At 34.5% G+C, this 21,443-nt stretch overlaps 4 protein-coding genes and 1 non-coding gene across 5 annotated transcripts; 3 read left to right on the top strand and 2 right to left on the bottom strand.

Annotated features, from left to right (window-relative positions):
• Positions 1 to 2,577: 2,577 nt before the first annotated feature.
• On the top strand, positions 2,578 to 6,480 carry LOC125219318 (protein CORTICAL MICROTUBULE DISORDERING 7-like). Its single transcript, XM_048121262.2, has 5 exons — positions 2,578 to 2,967; positions 3,487 to 4,002; positions 4,837 to 5,076; positions 5,169 to 5,260; positions 5,468 to 6,480. Exons 1-5 carry the CDS (start codon positions 2,869 to 2,871, stop codon positions 6,216 to 6,218), a joined length of 1,698 nt encoding a protein of 565 aa, XP_047977219.2. The 5' UTR covers positions 2,578 to 2,868; the 3' UTR covers positions 6,219 to 6,480.
• A 1,710-nt stretch (positions 6,481 to 8,190) lies between these two features.
• LOC125202374 (non-specific lipid-transfer protein 8-like) lies at positions 8,191 to 8,879 on the top strand. Its single transcript, XM_048100759.2, has 2 exons — positions 8,191 to 8,565; positions 8,657 to 8,879. Exons 1-2 carry the CDS (start codon positions 8,231 to 8,233, stop codon positions 8,664 to 8,666), a joined length of 345 nt encoding a protein of 114 aa, XP_047956716.1. The 5' UTR covers positions 8,191 to 8,230; the 3' UTR covers positions 8,667 to 8,879.
• A 1,114-nt stretch (positions 8,880 to 9,993) lies between these two features.
• On the bottom strand, positions 9,994 to 15,192 carry LOC125201542 (chromo domain protein LHP1-like). Its single transcript, XM_048099703.2, has 6 exons — positions 14,786 to 15,192; positions 14,666 to 14,691; positions 14,507 to 14,593; positions 11,244 to 12,029; positions 10,393 to 10,453; positions 9,994 to 10,283 (listed from the first exon to the last, which is right to left on the bottom strand). Exons 1-6 carry the CDS (start codon positions 15,089 to 15,091, stop codon positions 10,230 to 10,232), a joined length of 1,320 nt encoding a protein of 439 aa, XP_047955660.2. The 5' UTR covers positions 15,092 to 15,192; the 3' UTR covers positions 9,994 to 10,229.
• A 3,827-nt stretch (positions 15,193 to 19,019) lies between these two features.
• LOC125203500 (B3 domain-containing protein Os04g0386900-like) lies at positions 19,020 to 19,988 on the bottom strand. The gene is made up of 3 exons (XM_048101857.2): positions 19,910 to 19,988; positions 19,552 to 19,677; positions 19,020 to 19,458 (listed from the first exon to the last, which is right to left on the bottom strand). Exons 2-3 carry the CDS (start codon positions 19,585 to 19,587, stop codon positions 19,138 to 19,140), a joined length of 357 nt encoding a protein of 118 aa, XP_047957814.2. The 5' UTR covers positions 19,588 to 19,677; positions 19,910 to 19,988; the 3' UTR covers positions 19,020 to 19,137.
• A 1,339-nt stretch (positions 19,989 to 21,327) lies between these two features.
• On the top strand, positions 21,328 to 21,443 carry LOC125202925 (U5 spliceosomal RNA). Its single transcript, XR_007173255.2, has one exon. It is a non-coding gene; the product is annotated as a U5 spliceosomal RNA (small nuclear RNA).

The raw sequence follows: 21,443 nt of genomic DNA, 5'->3' as shown, positions 1-21,443 counted from the left end.
GCCAACATGTGTCACATTGAAAAGTAAAGCAAACTTCTTTGTTAATTACAGCTATAAAACAAAGAGTTATGTTCCACATTGAAAAATGGAAAAAATAATACTCCCTCCGTTCCATAGTAATAGAGGCATTTCGTTTTGAGTTCTCGTTTTGAAAAAATGATAATAAATAGTTAAGTAGAGAGAGAGTAAAGTAAGAGAGAGAATAATGTAGTTAAGAGTCTTATCTAAAATATTCTCTTTCTTATTTTACTATTTCTCCACTTTAACTATTTATTATAATTTTTTCAAAATGAGTGCTCAAAATGAAACGCCTCTATTACTGTGGAACGGAGGGAGTATGACTTAGTAAAAGAGAACCACCAAACATACACTTCCACAAATTATAGGCCTAATTTTTAAGTATGGGCCATAGTAAATTTTTAGCAATATGAAACACAAGAACATGGATATTGACAAAATTGTTTTAGTAGTACACATTGAACTCGTGACCTACATTGGGGAGTTAATTCAGTCAAGGCGATCACGCTCTTTGTTCAGGTCACATTAGCTGGGTAGATGTCATCTTAGTTGTCACCCACTAACATGTTTCGATTTACACACCAGCAACAATATAACGCTACAATAAATGATCACTTCAAAATCAAAGAAAATTACTGAAAGCTGGATCAACATATCAATTGCATTGATGTCATGATTTGGGTAAAATTGCGATTAGGAGTCCCGACGGTCCACAGTTAGGAATTTCGATTATATTTTACTATCATAATGTAACTAGATTTAACTTTGACTCAATTGATTTTACACCTTAGTCAGTATTATTACTCTCTCAATTTGCAATTAGTAGTCTCAGTTTACTTTCGGTTCGTCCGAAATCAGAAGTTGTATTCAATTTTACTACAAAAGTAAGAAAGTTTCACATTCTATTAACTTATCACCTTCCACTATCTTTTTCTACTACATACTTTTTCGTTATGTTTTAAAAATCCATGGTAAACTCAACTGGAACTTTTAATTGCAGACTAAGTGAGTGACATTTATGCAGAAGAGGTCTACTAAAAGTTCATACGAACACTATGACGTTCTTCGTAAGCCAATGTAAAATCCGAGTGCGCTGAAATGTTATTGATAATGCCCCCTTCGTTCGCGAATAGGAGTCTCATTTCTTTCCGACATGGGTTTTAAGAAATATTAAGCAAAATGGAACCTTTTACCATTTATAGAAATAATGAACTGAAACTCCTATTCGCGTACGGACCTAAATGACAAACGAGACTTCTTTTCGTAGACGAAGGGAATACCTTCACAACGGCGTGGTACAAAAAGTACCTCAAATGAAATTAAGTCTTTATCTAGAGACCTCTGGTGAAATATATTTTTTTATCAAGTATCGTAAATGTGAAAACCATAGTTTAGGGACTTTTTGCAGTTCACTTTTTAATTTTTACCATATTAGATAATTAAGTTACATATTCTATTAGTTCACTTAACTCACATTTCACTTCAAATTAACACTCATTTCGTTTATGAAAAATAGTCCTAACAGTAGATAACATGCGTTTTAATACATAATCCTTCCATCCCACAAGATTATGCACTTTTGGTTGTGTACGAATTTTAATGCACAATTGGTAAAGTAAGAGGAAAGTAAAAAGAAAAAAGTAATTAAATTATAGTTAATGGAGAATGAGTCTCATCTCATTATAGAGAAAGAAATTTAAATTTCGAGAGTGCATATTTTTACGGAATGAATGAAGTAATTAATATACTCCCTCCGTCCCGGCTAAGATGACACATTGCTTAGCCGGCACGGGGTTTAAGGAATTATTGGTTAAAGTGTTTAATTGGAGAGAGAATGTGAGTGTAAGTATTAAAGTAGAGAGATAAAGAAAGATGAATATTTTAATAGGAGTAAGAAAAAGTGGTTGAGTGTATTAATTGGAGAGAGAAAGTTACCAAAAAAGGAAATGTGTCATCTTAGTTGGGACAAACTAAAAAGGAAAATGTGTCATCTTAAGCGGGACGGAGGGAGTAAAATATAAGAGATAAATATAAAATATGGATAAAATATAGAAGCAAAAGACATAAAATAACTGAAAGTGAGATAAATACAAATTACTACTTTTATCCCAAGAAAGATGACCTCTTTCTTTGAACGGTACAAGGTTTTATGCAGTATTATTTTATGTGTTAAATGGAAAGAGTAAAAGTAAGAAAAAATAAATAAATTAAAGATAAAAAGTTATCTTAGTTGAGACAACTAAAAATAAAAAGAAAAGTGAGTATGATACGGAGGAAGTACTAAAATAAGAAAATAAATTATTTCTGGAATAAATATAGACTAATAAAATTACTCTTTTTTATTATGTTCAACCCAAGCTCTAAAAAGAAAACGTCAAAATCGCGTCTGCATTAGTTTAATGTGATGCCTTTTATGTGCAGGCGAATCTGGATATTAGAATTAAACCTCGTGAGTGAGTCTCCAATATTAACTTTATTGACTGCCAAAACCAAAACAAAAAACAAAGAATCCAGTTAGAAAAAAAAATAAAAATTGATTGGATGTCCGTTCCATCAACCAGAATAGGCAAGCACATACGAACAGATATATAGAAAAGCAATGAAAGTTTACATGAGCATGTAGCTTTCAAGATTTTTCATTTCTCTGAATCGTCACATTTCAAGATTTTGTTTTTATTAGCTTTCCTATGATACAATTGTTGTTTTACCTCGCTCACATCCCAATTCGCCACGTGTCCCTTTTTGAGATTCGTTCTGTTCCTCTTTTCAGCATTCAGATTCTCTCACTCAGCCTCTTCCTCTTTGTATGGATTTCTTCCAAGAACACATTTTTATTTGCTTTCAAGGAAAATGGTTTCGCTAAGTCCAGGCACACTTCAAAAACTCTTGCAAAATGTTGGTGATAAGGAATTCAGGGTCGCTGGTGAACACCGTTCCGCTCTTCTCCAGGCAACTCTTCAACAAACTTCAATCTTTTTTCTTTTTTTTTTTTTATAATTTGAAAATGACAAGAAAAAGGGGAGAAGATTCGGTCGGACCCATTATTGTGACTTCTTTCTGCTTTTTCATTTTTTGCTCCTATTCTTCACTGTTGTATTTAGAATGCAGTGTTTGTTTGCTTTTTTTTTTCCTGGGCTTATGAGATACTTGGAAAAAAACCCTTCTTTAGCTTGTGATTCTGATTTTTTTGTTGAATATGGCATTTGTGTTTGGGGTTGAGATTTTCCCCTCTCTACATTATTTTTACTTGTAAACTTGAAGGATTTTTGTTGGTTTCTTCTCTTGCTTTCGCTGTGTTCCTCTTTCTGGGCTTGTGAATTAGGAAAAAAAGGTTCTTGTACCTGAGAATTTGGTTTTTAGGGTGAATGTGGCATTTATGTTCTATTTTTGTTGTGCCAGAAATTTTGCCCCTAGATGCTATGTTTATTGCCTCTGCTTATGTGAGTGATGTTTTTTGCATATATATAGGTGATTGGGATTGTACCCTCTTTAGAAGATGATCCATGGAAGAGCAGGGGTTACTATTTGAGGGTTTCAGATTCACTGCATTCGGCCTATGTGTCGGTATCCGATGAAGATGTGGAGTTGATACTGAGTGACATGGTCCAGCTGGGGCAGTTCATCTACGCCACTTGGCTCGACTACGGCTCCCCTGTCCCGGTGCTACGTGGCATCAAGCCGATCACCAAGAGGCGGCCTTGTGTTGGAGATCCTAAGGACTTGATCTCTAGTGATTTCTTGAATGCTAAGAAAGTGGAAACCAAGGCTAAATCGAAGGGGAAAGTCAAGAAAGTGATAGGGAACGAAGAGGGAGGTCTCAGGAGGCTATCATTTTCGAGTGGCAAGGCTGGGGGAGCTGTGGAGAGTAGAAGACTGAGCTTGGATTCAGCACGAAGAGGATGGGATTCTGGTTTACAGAGTAAAAGTGGGAGCAAAGGTTTATCAAAGTCTAAACAAAAGGACAGTTCTTCACCTTCACATTCTGTAAGTTTGTTTTTTCGTTATATTAGTGCATATTGTTCCGCTTTCTTGGTAATGTCTGAACGTCATGTAATCCTCGGTTTTATTTCATTTGAGTTCGTTAAGGGAGATTGCTGAAACTGGTTGCTCGAATCTCGTCCTTGAAAGGATGTTAACCCCATGGTTCTTATTATGTATTGGAAGTTTGCATTTCTGTTATTTCTTCATGGTTGAATTAATTTTTCTGGATTGCAAAGGAGCTATAGTTAAATTAATTAAGAATCTTTATTTCCTTCTTAATTAAGATATCATTTTTATTTCTTCGAAGATGTTTTTAGTAATGTTTTTATGTTGGATATGCTGAAGAATTGTGGAAGAAGGATTCTTGGTAGAGAAATAAATACAGCCACTGAGAAATGGCAACTATAAGCAGTAAAGACTAATAAATCCATGGCATACTCAATAATTTTTCACTGTCAAGTCTTTGAATTAATACACAGTCAAGCTCGATTTAATCGAGGGAAAACTCAACAAATTCAAGCTTTTCTTAATTACTTATGTACATAGTCTTTTATACACCTATACAAGTATGTTCATGGTTAGTACTCTGATCTTTCTGAATTTACGTGCATCCGAGCTTTCTAATGGTACTATTAGAGAGGCAAATGCATATTCTCTTTCTAAGTGTATTATTTTAGTTGATTTTTTTTTTTGTCTAAATGAGATATAGACCAACCAAGTTTCTTTGATTGAGGCAAGAACTGGGGCTGGACAAATCTTCTTCTTTGTTTCTATTTTGTTCATTTCCCTGAGTGATGATGCATATACATTCTCTTGTTTTCTCATGTTGAGATGCAGGTTGTCGTAAAGAAGGCCCTCCCTAAGGAGTCACCAAAGAAGTCGGATGTTTCACCTCTTAAAAGCAAGAACATCATTGTCTCACCTAATCTTCTGATCAAGCCAGTGAAGAGTATGAAGTTATCAAATGATACTAGCTTCCCCGTTGATTTCAATAAGGTTGTTCTCGGTTCCCAAAAAAGATCTGAACTAAGAATCTTGTGGGACGCTCTTCCTCCTACCATATGTGACCTTGGAAAGGTACATTTTACCAAAAGCAACAGACGCATACAAGAAGGCTCAGTCCCTTTCTTTAACATACTTATAATAATATCTCTTTCGAATGCTTTTAGGAAGTTAGAAGCCACAGGAATTCTGCATGCACCTCTGCAGTTCGTGCATTAGAAGAAGCATCTTTATCTGAGTGTGTCATTCGGTGCATGAGGTACATAGTTCTCTTCGTGTTCTTGCTTCAGCATCTAGTTTGTGATTTATGAGGCCGTTACACATGATATTGACTGAATATCGCAATATCGATATTGACTGATACGCAAAGCAGTTACTCAAGATATCTAGCATACAAGCAGTCTATATTTTGGCAATCATTACCTGAATGTATTCCGTTTGCTGAAATTTCTTCACTTTTTGGTAGCATGTTTGCAGAGCTATGTGAGTTATCGGAGAAAGATACATCTGGTCCATTAGTGGAACAATTTCTGAGCATCCATGAGAGCATCAGAAAGGCCGCTGAGGTGATTAGAACCCTTATAAATGTGAGGTCTTCTGATGCAAATGATAGTACGGATTCTGAAGCCGGGACTTGCTCCATTCCTGTGAGTAAAAATGCCTCTTTATGGGTTCAAGCTGCAGTTGAGACCGATCTTTCCAAATTCTCTTTATACAAAAAGGGAGGCGAAAACGGGATTACAAATGGTGAGAAATGCCATTATGTTGTGATAGAAAACAATCCAGAGAAATCTGACACGGAGAACTGTTCTACCAAACCCAAGATAAGCCCCCGGAGCTCAAGCAAACCAGTATCAAGACTGAAAAACGAGACTTCTCATTCAAAAAGACACAGCACCACCACCAAAGGAAGGGAGGCTGAACGCGAAGCTAGGCCACCAGGATTAAAACATGTGGCTAAATTAGCAGAAAATCTGCTCTCGTTTTCACGTTCCTGGTTCTTGGATTACTTGGAAGTTTCCCTAAGGCGTGGTTTTGGCTTGAGAAGGGACGAGAGTTCTCAGATGGGAATCCTTCTTGGGCAACTGAAACGAGTGAACCAGTGGCTGGATGGTGCATTTAGAGGAGAGAAAGACGATGAGAGGATAGAGAAGCTGAGGAAAGAGCTATATCGGTTTCTTCTTGACAACGTTGATTCTGCAGTCTCTAACAAGTAGTGCAGTGCTTAACATACGGTTGACATAGTCGAGTTATAGCTGCATCCGTTGGTGAACTGGATTGCGTTTAGTTTAGATCTGCTGTGTGTCCAGGTTTTACTTTCTGGACTCCAAATTATTCACATTCAAATCAGCTAATTGGTACTAATATTAGCTTTAGCTTGGAGTAGATGAAATAATTGTATAGATGATTGTTCTTGCTCCAACAAGACTAAAGATGCTAGATTTTAATGTTCTTATGAAGTTTTATGCCTCTCTCACTCTCCCTCATTGTCATTGAACTCTACTACAAGTTATTGACCTATATGATCAAAGCATGCATTTCAGCAGTTAGGTCCGTCCTCGAACACAAAAACATCTAGCACCACACAGCACCAACGTTTTTTTAGCTGTTGCCAACAAATTTTTTCTACTAGTACTACTATTTTTTTTGTCATTTTCACATTTATTAATATTTCACTAGACACCAGTTGAATTCTTTTCCAATTTTCTCAACGTTCTTTAGATATTTCAGTCCTTTTTTTAGGGATATTGGCACCTAACTTTCAAAAAGTTGGGTTTTCTCCACGAACCTTGAAATTGGCAAATAATATTACGAACTTTATCCCGAGTTTGTTATTTCCCACAAATGAAAAAATTTCGGCTATATTAATAGATTGAAGAACAAATTTGGAGGGTGTGTTTCACGAAAAACTATTCTTAAAGATTGAAAATCTTGAATCTCTGAAGTTGTTGTCGAGTAATTACAAAAAAATGATACTTATTTGCCGGAATTTTTTTATTGGTGGGAAATGACAAACTTAGGGTTCGAAATATTATTTGCGAATTTCAAAGTTCGTGGGAAAAATCCAAATTTTTGAAAGTTCCATGATATTAAGAGTCAATATCCCTTTTTTTTAATTGGGAACTAAATTGAATATTTGGTATCAATGCAATCAAAAAAATTTCACTATGTCTTTTCTCGATTTATCCTCGTTTTATAAATTTTGGTATCGAGATTTAATCAGTACTACTCTATATCTTTATCGTTGTGACCAGTGTAATTTGCAGATACACCTTTTTTACACCATAACTTCAATTCTTGTAAGTGATCTAGGTACGTACGTGTTCGCCTGTGGGATTTAGAACCCCACTACTTTGTTAAAAACGGCAAGAAACCTAATTCTTAATTATGAAAAAATCGAGCTAATTCAGTTTTTGTGTTACAGCTGGATATGCTTTATTCAAAATAATCAAACACCAAGCTAGAAGACCCTTCTTGGTGTGTTTATATGGCCGAATTAGTTACATAATTACATATAGGTGAGACATCATTTTTTGATACACAAATAATTGGTTTTAGTATGTACACGATTGATCAATAGTTAATTAACTTACTTATTGTGTAGTTTAGTTTACACGATTGATATGGTGAATCTACTATTTATCGATAACTACATGCGTTGTCGATCTAATGCATGAACAATTCCTTAGTACACAATTCAACCAACTAATGTAGGAAATCTCCAATTCAATATACATATTATTTTATTTCACAAAAGAATTGTTTTACGTTTTAAATATCCTAATTTCGAATTTAACAACCCTAATAATGATGTATCGAAATTCAATAATAAAAATAACTAGATATCCTATTAATACAAAATTCAACTAAAGCATACAAAATCAAATGTTTTTCTAATAGAAAGTGAGGAAAAGTCATCATCCGCCTTACATAAGTTATCTAATAACTCCAACAAAAAATAAAAGTTAATTGAACCCCTCCAATTTTCACTCAAACTAACTTCAAATTTTCTCAAAAAAGTGGAGTAGGTATATACTCAAACCCTCAAGTTAACCCCAGCACAGCTGCATTAGCTTAAACCCTCTTTAATTAATTTCTCCTTCACTTGACTTTCCATCGAATCTCTTACACGAAAACCCTAAACATTATTTAATTAAATTTCCTCCTTATAAAATCCCCATAATTAACAAAGCAACACACACAACACCTCACCTTTCAATAAACAAACATGCCTTCTTTCACTCAAGCAATCCTCTTCCTAGCCGTGCTTGCTGCAGTGGCCGCGCCTTCGCGTGCGATCACGTGCAGCGACGTGATGAAGGACTTGAGGCCGTGCATCAACTACCTCAAGAGCGGGAGCGGGACGCCGCCCTCCCCCTGCTGCGCGGGAGCCTCCAGCCTAGCCGCATCCGCCACGGGCACGGCCGACAAGCAGGCCGCATGCACCTGCATCAAGAATGCTGCTAAGAGCATCACTATCAAGCCGGAGCTCGCCAAGGCTCTTCCCGGAAACTGTGGGATCTCTATGCCCTTTCAAATCTCTCCTAATGTTGATTGCTCTAAGTGAGTATTGTTGATTCATTTTTTTAGTTGAGGTTTTGTATGTGTTTTAATGACTAATTGATTAATTTATTGTGATTTGTTTTTTTTGTAGGATAAGTTAAGATGGATGGAAGGAAATTAATGGGTGTGATGATGCATGGATTTATGATATCACACGTAGAATGATATGATGGTGTAAGTTTATGAGGAATAAGATGTAGTTTTTTCTCTTCTTTGGAGGCTAATTGCATCTCTTATTTGTACTCTTCATGTATGCTCTTTCCGAGTATATATGTATATGTATTTCTATTTATGTTTGTGAGTTTTTTCTTCAATCTTGGATTAAAAATATTTATATTTGTGCAAAAGAAGTTACATTCATGGACGTAATATGCATGATTATATGTATATTTACACGATTGTGTTGGGCTGTTATCCGTTGCTAACTTTTTTTAAATTGCTAACTTGCTAACTCATCAATGCAATGTATTAAAAATGTCAGCACGATGATACTGAAATGTGAACATAAACTTAAGTTGATATTTTAATATATTATGTTGACATTGATATTTAAATGTCAACACAAATATATATGTGTTGACATTTTAAATGTGATCGTGTTGACATTTTTAACAAACTAGTTTATGAGTTAGCAATTTAGAAAGAGGTGGTATTTTAACGTATCCCAAATTGTGTTAATGTTAAATTTAGTGACAGATCAAGAAGTTGATAATTAACTCGAGGTCTTTTTTATAAAGGAAATTTTTATCTACTACTACCTGTCTACCTCCGTCCCCCAAAATTTGCTACACTTTGACCCGACACGGGTTTTAAGAAATGTAATGGAAAGTGAGTTGAAAAAGTTGGTGGGATGTGGGTCCTACTTTTAAAGTATTAGTTTTATAATAAAATGTGAGTAGGAATGAGTTAGTGGAATATGGGATTCACTACCAAAAATGGTAAAAGTGAAGTGTATCAAATTTTCAGAGACGGACCGAAATGGTAATATTTATCAAATTTTCAGGGACAGAGGTAGTATTAAATTGAAAATAGAGGCACCGCAATCAGTGTTTTTGAAAAGAAAATAACTTGAAAATTGAATTTATAGTTTCAATCAATAGAAGCTCATTGACAAAATATCTAAATACTTTAAATATATATTTTAATCAAGACAAGAAGACTAACTATTTAGTAGTAGTAGTACTAATTGTCAAACAAGGACAAAAAGTGCATCCCAAACTATTGTTTGGATACATTTTTATCCACATTAAATAAATCCAATCAAAATAGTAAATTGCATCCCAAACATTTGTGAGGATTCAATTTTATCCACATCAAATATGTCTAATCAATTAAATTTATTAAATCGACCTCCAAGAAAACTTGATTAAGACTTTCAAAGCATCAATTCAACATTCAAAAATCGCTCTAAGACAATATGTTTGAAAATGCACATAAAAAGAGAACATATTTATAAACTTAACCAGCAACAAGAACAGTTTAGATTTATACAAATCCAACATTATTTACCACCCTTCCTATAGGTAATCTGCTAAATGTCTTAAAACTGTGGTCCTTTTTTGCAACAAACTACAACAATAACAAAGGGAAACATCAAAAACACCAGTAAACAAGGAGAAACATGAAACGATGTTGCTTCTGATTGTGTGCACTCGGCCGTTTAATCATTTTGGTGAACTCGGGCTGTACCGTAAATGTTTCTCATAAAAGTCTATCAGCTGCATAATAATTGGAGAAAGAAAAATAGAGAGTTAGAGATGTGAGTTCACATATGATCAGATTCATGTTTCTCAATGAAAAATGCAACAAAGCAACTAGAAAACTTACCAACAGTGGATTGTTTGCTTTCAAATATTGGTTATCCACTATTAATTTGGTTCCATCAGCCCTGCACCAGAATGAAATCATTGTAACAGAAGAAACATTTATGAAGTTAGACTCATTTCTGGAACAATGTGTCTTGTCACTAATCTAGTCACTGTTGATGAAAAACTAGCAATGAGCAACCATATAGTAGTATGTATATGGAGAGACCGTAACAGTACCTAAAATAAACTTAGTAGTAATATAATGATAACACAAAGTGATACTCCTTCCGTCCCACCCAATGACTCATTAATACAACAGAATATAAGAGGAATATAGAGCAAGTTATGCTAAACTATCTCTTCATCATAGAAATCAACCATGGCTAAACTAAAGCAAACCTGAGTTTTTTGCAATTTTAGATGAAATAAAATAAATGTGCAGCGAGAAATGGTTTTAGAGCTCTATAATAGAAGCAATTTAATAACTTCATAAAGTAAAAGGAAATGCAGTGGCAAAACATGACAAGAAACTGAAAGTAGTGCAAAACTAGGAGAATGGTGTGATCAAAATTTACTCAATGAAGATGTAAGTGCTACTGAGAACTGGGAGGGGCAAAAGAATTTACCTTACTCAGATATTTGATCCTCGAGTGAAATTGCACAATCATGAAAAGTTTGTGACTTAATTTTGCTATATTCAAGAGTCAGGTCAAATTTGTAAAAAGTGATGAAGGACGTAGCTTCATAGCTATTTTGTTTTTAAAATTATTATCATCTTTTGTGCATTATCTCCTTGAATTGAACAAATAAACAAAAGTATACAATTCATCAGAAAAAAATGAAGTGGACAATGGGAATTGGATCACGAACCTTATGGCCTCAAAGGCTACCAGGACTTCTTGGTCATTCCCAGATATGGAAGCCTTATAGCTCACAGGCTTGACAATTTCGATGATGGTATAGAAGCTGCTTTTGGAATCCTCATATTTACTCTTGCAACTCATCATGGATACGGGAAACTCTGATTTTTGAACATTTATTGGTATGAGTGTAGCACTTGCCGGGGGTCCATTTGGTGCACCATCCACAGAGCATGGTTCTGGATTTTTTATGAACCTCTTGACGACACCAGATTTCCTCTTTTTAGCTCCAGTAACACGACCTAATTGGACTGGCACTGCATCTACTACATCCATCTTCTTTAATCCATTCGCCAAGGTATCCCCTCCTGTTTGTTGGACTTCTTGGGATGCTATAGCAACTCTGTCAGCGTTTTCTGAATTTACCGCCATTGCTCCTTTCAGTTCACACAGTTTCATATCCAACTCATTTTGCGCATGATCTTCTTCTCTTGTAACAGAACCCATTCCCCCACCATTCTCATTTACTTGCTTGGAGGTTTCTACACTCTTTGTGACACTGACATTATTCTCATCATTCCCATTTGTAAAACTCGATTCATTGAGTGCGGGAAAGGAGATGGGCTCCTCTACAATCCTGATCACATGAGGAGGCACATTATAATTGGCAGATGTAGAAGACCTCTGCTGCTGCTGTTGATGATGATTATGAGGCTGCTTTTTCTTCGTTTGAATGGTAGCTATACCAGCCTTGCGCTTTCTCTTTCGTGCCGCCTTACTCTTCCCAGTTTGCAGGCTACACATCCAGCAGAAATTTCAACAATTCAAAACCAGAAAGAGAAAAGGCAGGAAAAGAAAAGCACTAGTCAGGGGCTCGTTTTGGGTGATTTTATAAAATAGGTTCGCTGAATGGAACCTTTTGCTGTATCAAAGGGAAACACGCTAATTCTAATGGCGTGTTTAAAGAGAAATACACCCATGCTAATAACATGTTTAAAGAGAAGACAGAGGCATACACGTCATCAAATATGGCGTGTTTCTCTTTGAACATGCCATTAGTGACGTGTTTCCCTTTCATAAAATACAACAAAAGTTCCCATTTAGGAAACTTTTTTTCTAAAATCATCGAAAACGAGAATTTGATCCTAGTCAGAGACTAAAAAATTACTAAATATTCATTTGATCATCTGATTCACAAACACATTAGCTAGCACTGAAGGGATAAAGCATACAGCGACTAAACAGAGTTCAATAAAAATTTAAAAAGAAAACTTTTCTTTGAACGCATCATTAACATCTGAACACTGTGACAAATTTGAAACCAGAAAGAAAAAAAGGGGAAAAGAAAAGAACTTTTTTGTATTTAAGGCAAACACGCCAATTCTAATGGGTGTTTAAAGAGAATCACACCAATGCTAATAGTGTTTAAAGAGAAGACGGAGGCTTACAGGTCAGTAAAAACTTCGGGTTTAGGGTTTAAAGAGAAGACGGAGGCTTACATGTCAGTAGAAACATCAATGAAACACACACCAATTCTACAGTGTGTTCAAATTTTCAATGAAACACGTGCCATCAAAGATGGCGTATTTCTCTTTAAACATGCCATTAGTGACGTTTTTCCCTTTCATGTAATACAAAAAAAGTTCCCATTTACAGAACCATTTTTTCTAAAATCACTGAAAATGAGAATTTGATCATAGTTAGGGACTCAAAAATTACTAAATGGAGTATTCATTTTAAGATCTGATTCACAAACACATTAGCTAGCACTGAAAGGATATACATACAGTGACAACAGAAAATAAAACAATTCAGAAAAAATTTAAAAAACAAAACCTTTTTTCAAATGCATCAATAACACCTAACACCGTGACGAATTATTAACTACTCATTTTATCATTTGATTCACAGACACATTAGCTAGCACTGAAAGGGTAAAACACACAGTGATAGAACAGAAAATATAACAATTCAGAAAAATTTTAAAAAGAACACCTTTCATCAAAGACATCAATTACATCCAAATACTACGAAAAATTCAAAACCAGAAAGAAGAATGAGGGAAAAGAAAAGCAATAGTCCGGGGCTCGTTTTGTGTGATTTTATAAAATAGATTCGCTGAATGAGAAACTTTTTGTAATAAACAAAAAATATGCCAATTCTAATGGCGCATTTGAAGAGAATACACCAATGTAATGTCGTGTTTAAAGAGAAGTCTAAGGCTCACACGTCAGTAGAAATTTCAATGAAACCCGCGCCAATTCTACAACGTGTTCAAATTTTGAATGAAACACACGACACTAAAGATGGCGTGTTTTTCTTTAAACATGCCAGTAGTGGCGTGTTTCCCTTTCATAAAATACAAAAAAAGTTCCCATTTAGAAAACCTTTTTTTCTAAAATCACCCAAAATGAGAATTTGATCCTAGTCAGGGACTCAAAAATTACTACATATTCATTTTATCATCTGATTCACAAACACATTAGGTAGCACTGAAAGGATATATAACATACAGTGACAGAAAAGAATAAAACAACACAGAAAAAATTTAAAAAGAAAACCATTTTTCAAATGCACCAATAACACTGAACACTGTGACAAATTATTAACTATTCATTTTATCATTTGATTCACAAACACATTAGCTAACACTAAAAGGGTAAAACACACAGTGTTATCACTGAAAATAAAACAATTCAGAAAAAAAAAATGAAAAAGAAAACGTTTCTTCAAATACATCAATAACATCCGAACTCTACGAAAAATTCAAAACCAGAAAGAAAAAAAAAAAGCAAGAAAAGAAAAGCACTAGTCAGGGACTCGTTTTAGGTGATTTTAGAAAATAGGTTCCCTGAACGGGAACCTTTTTTGTATTCAACGGAGACATGCAATTCTAATGGCGTGCTTTAAGAGAAATACATCAATGCTAATGGCATATTCAAAGAGAAGACGGAGGCTCACACGTCAGTAGCAATTTCAACGAAACACGCGCCATATCTACAATTTGTTCAAATTTTCAATGAAACGCTTCTCTTTAAACATGCCATTAGTGACGTGTTACCCTTTCATAAGATACGACTATAAGCTTCGGGAGACCTATTTTTTCAAAATCACCGAAAACAAGACTTTGATCCTAGTCTCACAGATTACTAAAGGAGTACTACTCATTCTATCATCTGATTCACAAATACATTTAGCTAGCACTGAAAGGATAAAACATACAGTGATAAAACAGAAAATAAAACAATTCAGAAAAAATGAAAAAAACAAAACCTTTCTTCAAATGCGTCAATAACATCCGAACACTGCGACAAATTCTCCACCGGCTCCCAAGTATTCGCCGCCTCCGACCACCCCCGCCTTTTCAAAAAAACACACAATTAGCCGTTACACATCAAAATAGACTGCCATTTCAAGTTTCAAACCACTCACCATTTAATCAGATACTGCAATTGGCCCTGCAAATTTTCCACATTCCAATCAATCAACAAATCAAGCTCAAATTTGAAAAAAAAATGCACTCTAAATTGACAACAGCAAGCAACAATTCACCTTCCTCACTCGCTTCCTGCGCACGGCCTCAAGCTCGTAGAAACCATCGGCGAGCTTCGTCCTCTCGCCTCCAGCCTCCTCAATCGGAACGTTTTCGTCCTGCTCGTACTCTCTCTCAGCTTCGGAATCTTCCTCGTCCGCGTCCTCCTCTTCCACAGGCTCCTCCGCATCGTCGCGCTTCCAGCTGTCAGCTGAATTTTTCAGGCTTTCCTCATCGCCGGCGTCGGCGGCGGGGAGGTCGGAGGATGGAGGTGGGGACGACTCCACGGGGTCAGAATTGGTAATCCTCTTTTTCCCTGTTTTCATTTCTCACTCCCTCTCACACTACAAAGCGGATTTCTCTCTCAAGAGTCCACCTCGGGTTGGCTGCAGAGGGTTTCCAGCCTTTTTTTTTTCAATTTTGCAATGTAATTTTCGAGATTTGAGCCTTTTATTACATCACTTACCCTAATGGGTTACTTATTTCTCATTGCCTCAAATAGAACTAGTTTTCCAAATATTAATTGTGGAAAAGAAAATTTACTTTACAGCTAGGCTTTAAGTTGAGATAAGTACTTTACAGACTTATAATCATTATAATACAATCCATATAACTCAATATACTAATTTCAAACTCAATATAATAAAGTTTAAACTCAAGTTATTATAAAATTCATGCTCGGATATGATATGACTTATTTACTTCTACACTGAATAATCGGCCACGAAATGGAAGATAACGACAAGTGGCTCTTACCATAGAGTTTGAAAATCCTTGAACTATTTCAGATTTTGATGTTTGAAACTAAAATATTTGACAATTAAAATTGCGGTCGTAGTTCGCAGGAATCTCGAACATACTCTTACTTGACGGGCTCATAATTCCATTATTGGGTGTCCGATCGAAATTGTAAATATGGACAAATAACCCTTACCATAGATTTTGGAAGCCGTAATCAATATAAATAAATATGGAGTAAGTTTAAACTAAAGCTACTACGAAATTCACTCTCCGATATCATGACTTATTTACTCCTTCATTGAAGAATAACCGACTACACAATTGAAGATATCGACAAGTAGGGGTTACCCTAGAGTTCGAAAACACTCAAATTAATTTAGATTTCGACTTTCAAAATTGCAATATCGCAATGACAATTAAAGTTGAGGTTGAAGTTCACCGGAATCTCGAACACACTCTCTTCATAGGCTCATAACCCAATTGTTGGATGTCCGATCGAAATTGGGGATATCCACAAATAGCCCCTGGCCTTGATTTCGAAAGCCCTAATCCATATCTATATAAAATAAATACTCCACTTACTAAGATTACACTCCAGTTATTATGCAATTTACTCTCCGATATCATGACTTAATTACTACTTCATTGAATAACTGACCACGAAATTGAAGATATCGACAAGTATATGCCTTACCCTGGAGTTCGAAAATCCTCAAACTATTTCAGATTTCGAACAATTTCGATGTTCGAAAGCGCAATATCGCAATGACAATTAAAGTTGGGGTGGAAATTCGCATGAATCTTGAACACACTCTCTTCATGGGCTCATAACTCCATCATTGGATGTAGATGGAATTGTTGTATAGATTGAAAATAATGCTCTCTACGTCCCACAAAAATATGCACTATTTCTTTTTTAATCAGTCCCACAAGAATATGCATTTTCTCCCTATTAAGGTGAAACTCATTCTCCACTAACAATACTTCAATTATTTTTTCTTTCTATCTCTCTTTTTATCAATTGTGCGTTAAAATCCGTATCCAACTAAAAGTATATATTCTTATGGGACGAAGGAAGTACTACTAATTTTCTTTTTCAATTTGCGTTGTTATTTTCGAATTTGAGCCTTTTATTATCAGCACTCACATCACTTTATCCTTACTGGGTACTTATTTCTCTTTGTCTGAAATAGAAGTAGTTTTCCAAATGTTAATTGTGGCAAAGAAATGTTAATAAGTAACTTAACTTTACAGGTAGGTCATATGTTAACTTGAACTTTACAGAATTATTACTTAATAATTCTGTCTGAGAATCTAATTTAATTCCTTAATTTTTAAATTTTTAGATTTATTTTGAATTTTAACAAAATAAGAAAAATAATCAGAATCTTGAAAATAAAAAAAATTAGAATAGAATATAATTTTATACACTTATCATCATTAATTAATTAATTAATTTTAAGAATAATGAAACATTTTGAATCATACTCTACTTAATTTAGTAATAAATAACTTTAATTACAATTATGATTATAATAGTAACAATATATTATTCTCTCTGTCCCATAAAAATATGTACTACTACTTTATATTGGGTATGAGTTTTAATGCATAATTGGTAAAATAAGAGATTAATAGAAACAATAAATGATTAAAGTATTGTTAGTGGAGAATGAGTCTCACCTTATTATAGAAAAAGGAGTTTCCAAAATTAGAAATTGCATATTCTTGTGGGACATATTAAAAAAGAAAGAGTGTATATTCTTGTGGAACGGAGAGAGTATTATCATAGTATTATTTATAATTGTTGCTATTATTATTATTATTTAAAAATTTGTCACATTTCACTTTTACCATTTTTGGTAGTGAACCCCACATTCCACTAACTAATTCTCACTCACATTTTATTATAAAACTAATATATAAAAATAGGACCAACATGCCATCAACTTTTTCAACCCACTTTCTATTATGTATTTTAAAATCCGTGCGGGGTTAAATGGTGATGAATTAATAGGGACGGAAGGAATATTATTTTATTAAATAAATATTTAAATTATAATTCATATAATAATTAATACGAGTAATTATTATCAATACTTATTTTATAAAATTAATAATTATTAGTAAATAATCATAATTATAAGTATATTTATAATAATTATTATTATATCAATTAGTGTTATGTTAAATGAAGAAAATCTTAATCCGTTGATTATCCATCATAATAATAATTATATAATTATGTTTTTAATTAATAATTATTAAGAAAATCTTTTTACAATATTAAAATTATTATTTAACTAATGAAAAATTAGTTATTACTCCCTCCGTCCCGCTTTAGCAGTCCCATTGACTTTTCTGCACTCATTTTGTAAAAATGATAATAAATAGTTAAAGCGGAGAAATAATAAAGTAAAAAAGAGAATAATGCAGAGAAGAGTCTTATCTACATTATTCTCTTTTTTACTTTATTATTTCTCCACTTTAACTATTTATTATCATTTTTACAAAACGAGTGCAGAAAAGTCAATGGGACTGCTAAAGCGGGATAGAGGGAGTATATTTTTAGTTTAGTGTTTAATTCAAATATAAATTTAAAATATTGATTTCCAAACATATGAAAGTAAAGTTATGAATCATATTCCAAAGATTCATTTTTCTAGGAACTTTTTTCTTGCCAACTTTACTTTCCGCAACCAAATATGGCCTAAGTTTAAACTCAAGCTATTACAAAATTCATGCTCGGATATCATATGACTTAATTACTCGTTCATTGAATAACGGGCAACGAAATTGAAGATATAGACAAGTAGGGTTTACCCTAGAGTTCGAAAAACCTCAGAATATTCAAATTTCGATGTTCGAAATTGCAATATTATAATGACAATTAACGTTGAGGTTGATGTTCACAGGATTATTGAACACACTCTCTTCATGGGCTCAGAACTCCATTGTTGGGTGTCCGATCATAATTGGAGATATCGACAAATAGCCATTACCCTATATTTTGAAAGTCCTAAAACTATTTCAAATTTTAACATTCAAATCGCAATGAGAATTAAAATTCTGATGGAAGTTTGCAGGAATCACTAACATACTCTAACCTCATAGGCTCATAACTCTGTTGTTGGGTGTCCGACTAAGAAACAAAATATACAATTGAAAAGTTACACATAGCTTTCAAATGGTACCCATTTTTCTGTTTTAGATTCCATAAAGTTACCAAAATGATGTTTGAAAGTGAAGGTTGTGACCATGAAATAATATATACACGCGGTCGCGAGAGTGCGCAGACACTAATCTTCTTAGAATTTTCAGCTACGACTATTTAAAAGAATGAAAAAAATAGTCTACCCATATATATTCTTGTTCAAACTCACAAGTAAGAACATATACTACAAAAATTCATAATCTTAGCAAAGTGAAAGAAATAATATAGGCCATGAGGCAACGATACTAAATGCAAGACACTAAATATATAAGCTTTGACATGTAAGTCGATAGAGGGAATGTGCCTTAAGGTGCCAATTTCCCATGGCCAATAAATTAACAGAGTAGAGTAGAATACATAGATAAGCCAGAGTCCAGACAGAAATGTAAAGCTTCTTGATGGTGAAAATAGTGAAAGCTAAATAATCTCTATAGCTGTCTCTGGTGTCTTGCCATTGGATTGAATCTTGGACACCAGTGCCGGCGGCAGATCCATGGTGTTCCTGAGGATGACGACGTCGAACCTCAGAATCTGAGTGCTCGACTCCATCACCTCAAAGATGCAAGCATCTCCCTCTGCCAGATTGTTATCATCCACAAAGGTTTTCCAACAACCACAATCGAACCTCGGCTTCCTGTTGCCTCCAACGTACATCGTCTCCCACTGTTTGTCACCATGCCTCAGGACCAAAGGCATCGTTACACCCGGAAGCTTGGGAAGAATATGTTTTGGCATATGCTGCGCCACCAAAATCAAGGAATCATTGATTGATATATACACAAAAAACGCACCATTTTGGAGGTTGAAATGAAAAAACAAGAGAAGATGTACCAGACAGTGAGGGCGGGTGATATGTGACTTTGACATAATAACATCAAAGAAATCCTTATTCCCTGAGAGACAACACTCAATTCCAACTCCATCACCACCTTCATTTTCTCCATTCACTCCAAATGCCTAAACAATCAACTTAAATTCAACCATCTATGAAGTAACACCAAAAATTTAACAAAACACTACAAGTACTAATTTCCTTTGTTGACTAATTTTATTCTAGCATTAAAAAAAAATCATGTTCAGTGGCTTGAAAAGGAAAATGAAAAGTATGTGAGAGTGGCATAAACATGAGATTAATCAACCAAACCAAAAATATAAAGTATGTAGAACTTTTGTATAAAAGAAATTTTACCTCCTTGTTGACTAAGTAGGGAGAGACATCTTGTGCTGAGATAGTGTGATAATCTTCCCTCACTAGAAAGAAAGAAAGAAAGAAATACTACTCCACTATGTAAATGCATACTCAATGGAGTGATCATGTACTACTATTGCAGACCCGTGTTGGAACTAGTGGTGGCCCACATTTCTCCATCACTTGACTGCAACATCCATATTTTTGAAATGGATACACCTACACATTTCCAATTTAAGAATTTATATCCAAATTATCATGTTAAAATAGAAATATCACATTTTTCTACTATAGTCTTTCTTCACGTGGGTGACTAAACAGTCTTTTGTCTTAATCGGTGTCCTATTGTTGTGATGGAGAGAAGAACCTATGATTACTTTTTCAGAAAATTTCCAGACAAATAATGTCAATGAAATTTTACCAATAAATTAATTAATTTAGGTGAATGACATGGTTAATAAAATACTAAACTTCATCTTCTCTTTTCATCCTAGGAAAAATAGCTCATTTAATTTGCACGGATTATAACAAATTACTAGTTGGAAATGTGGTTTGATTAATTTGCACAGATTACATTACGCAGAAAATGTGTGATTATTTAGTAAACTAGAGATGTTTTTAAGGTTAAAAAATGAAAGAGAATTTGGATTATATTCTAATGGAAAATCTTATATTTCTCAACAAAAAATTAATGTTTATCGAGTACCAAAGTGCTCGGTAAAACAAGATATATCGAACACTTCTTGAGCACTTAAGCTACTTGGTATTCATTCCCCCTAATTCCTAAAGGTCTATGTATACTTTCCCAAGCGCAAAACTTCCATTTTGCGAGCGTTATTTTACACGGGTCACTAGTAAACGCTTGATGGAAATAGTTCTATTTACTCGGGTAAACAGCCTGCTCAAGCATTTCACAACAATGGAAATAGAAACAAATGTGAATAAGAGCTGTGAGCTCATATAAAAGCTCAAAGAAGAAATCTAATGAGAATCAAATTTAATCATGCAATCAGCAGGATCGTTTTTCCATAAAGAATAATCAGTTAAAATCTCAGAAGAGAGAATCGTCTTTGACTGAATCTACTTGTCACAAACAGCCAACAAATTTGGCTATGCATAGTACTTCGTATAGAGCAGCCATCTCCCCAAGCTTCTTCATCACATGTTAATAGCGTAATCGGCTTTTTCCCTCCGCCCAATCGCAGTAGATAGCAGTAAAGAGGAGCACCATAGATAGCTTGAGGATTCATCCCCAGCCCAGCAAGGTATTCCTCAAAATATAGCTCCTCATTTAAGAGCATATCATTGCTATACTTCCTCATATGTAGAGTGAAATGTCCCACATCGCGAGAGTGAGACACAAGACTAACCAAGTGCCAATATAAAATGTGAAGGCGAATGGTCTTTTAAAATCACGCAGCTGCGTGTTGAGCACATAGCGAACTATTCTTTTGCCTTTTACTAAAAAGTACTGTGTGCTTATCGCTTATAAGTGGCATATGCTAAATTTTGAATTTATCATTTCGACGGTGTT

This window comes from Salvia hispanica, chromosome 2, assembly GCF_029641045.1.
Source record: "Salvia hispanica isolate PSC_SH4W2 chromosome 2, Shi_PSC_v1, whole genome shotgun sequence".
NCBI classification, from domain to species: domain Eukaryota; kingdom Viridiplantae; phylum Streptophyta; class Magnoliopsida; order Lamiales; family Lamiaceae; genus Salvia; species Salvia hispanica.
Note: the sequence above shows the minus strand (reverse complement) of the source record. Positions and strands in the feature narration are given on the sequence as shown.

Coding starts and splice junctions, on each gene's coding strand:
- LOC125219318 (XM_048121262.2), top strand. CDS start 2,869: ATGGTTTCGCTAAGTCCAGGCACACTTCAAAAACTCTTGCAAAATGTT. Junction 2,968..3,486: donor ACCGTTCCGCTCTTCTCCAG/GCAACTCTTCAA, acceptor GCATATATATAG/GTGATTGGGATTGTACCCTC. Junction 5,261..5,467: donor TGTGTCATTCGGTGCATGAG/GTACATAGTTCT, acceptor ACTTTTTGGTAG/CATGTTTGCAGAGCTATGTG.
- LOC125202374 (XM_048100759.2), top strand. CDS start 8,231: ATGCCTTCTTTCACTCAAGCAATCCTCTTCCTAGCCGTGCTTGCTGCA.
- LOC125201542 (XM_048099703.2), bottom strand. CDS start 15,091: ATGAAAACAGGGAAAAAGAGGATTACCAATTCTGACCCCGTGGAGTCG. Junction 14,594..14,665: donor TTGCAGTATCTGATTAAATG/GTGAGTGGTTTG, acceptor TTTTTTGAAAAG/GCGGGGGTGGTCGGAGGCGG. Junction 10,284..10,392: donor AAGCAAACAATCCACTGTTG/GTAAGTTTTCTA, acceptor ATTATTATGCAG/CTGATAGACTTTTATGAGAA.
- LOC125203500 (XM_048101857.2), bottom strand. CDS start 19,587: ATGTCAAAGTCACATATCACCCGCCCTCACTGTCTG. Junction 19,459..19,551: donor TCACCCGCCCTCACTGTCTG/GTACATCTTCTC, acceptor TTGGTGGCGCAG/CATATGCCAAAACATATTCT.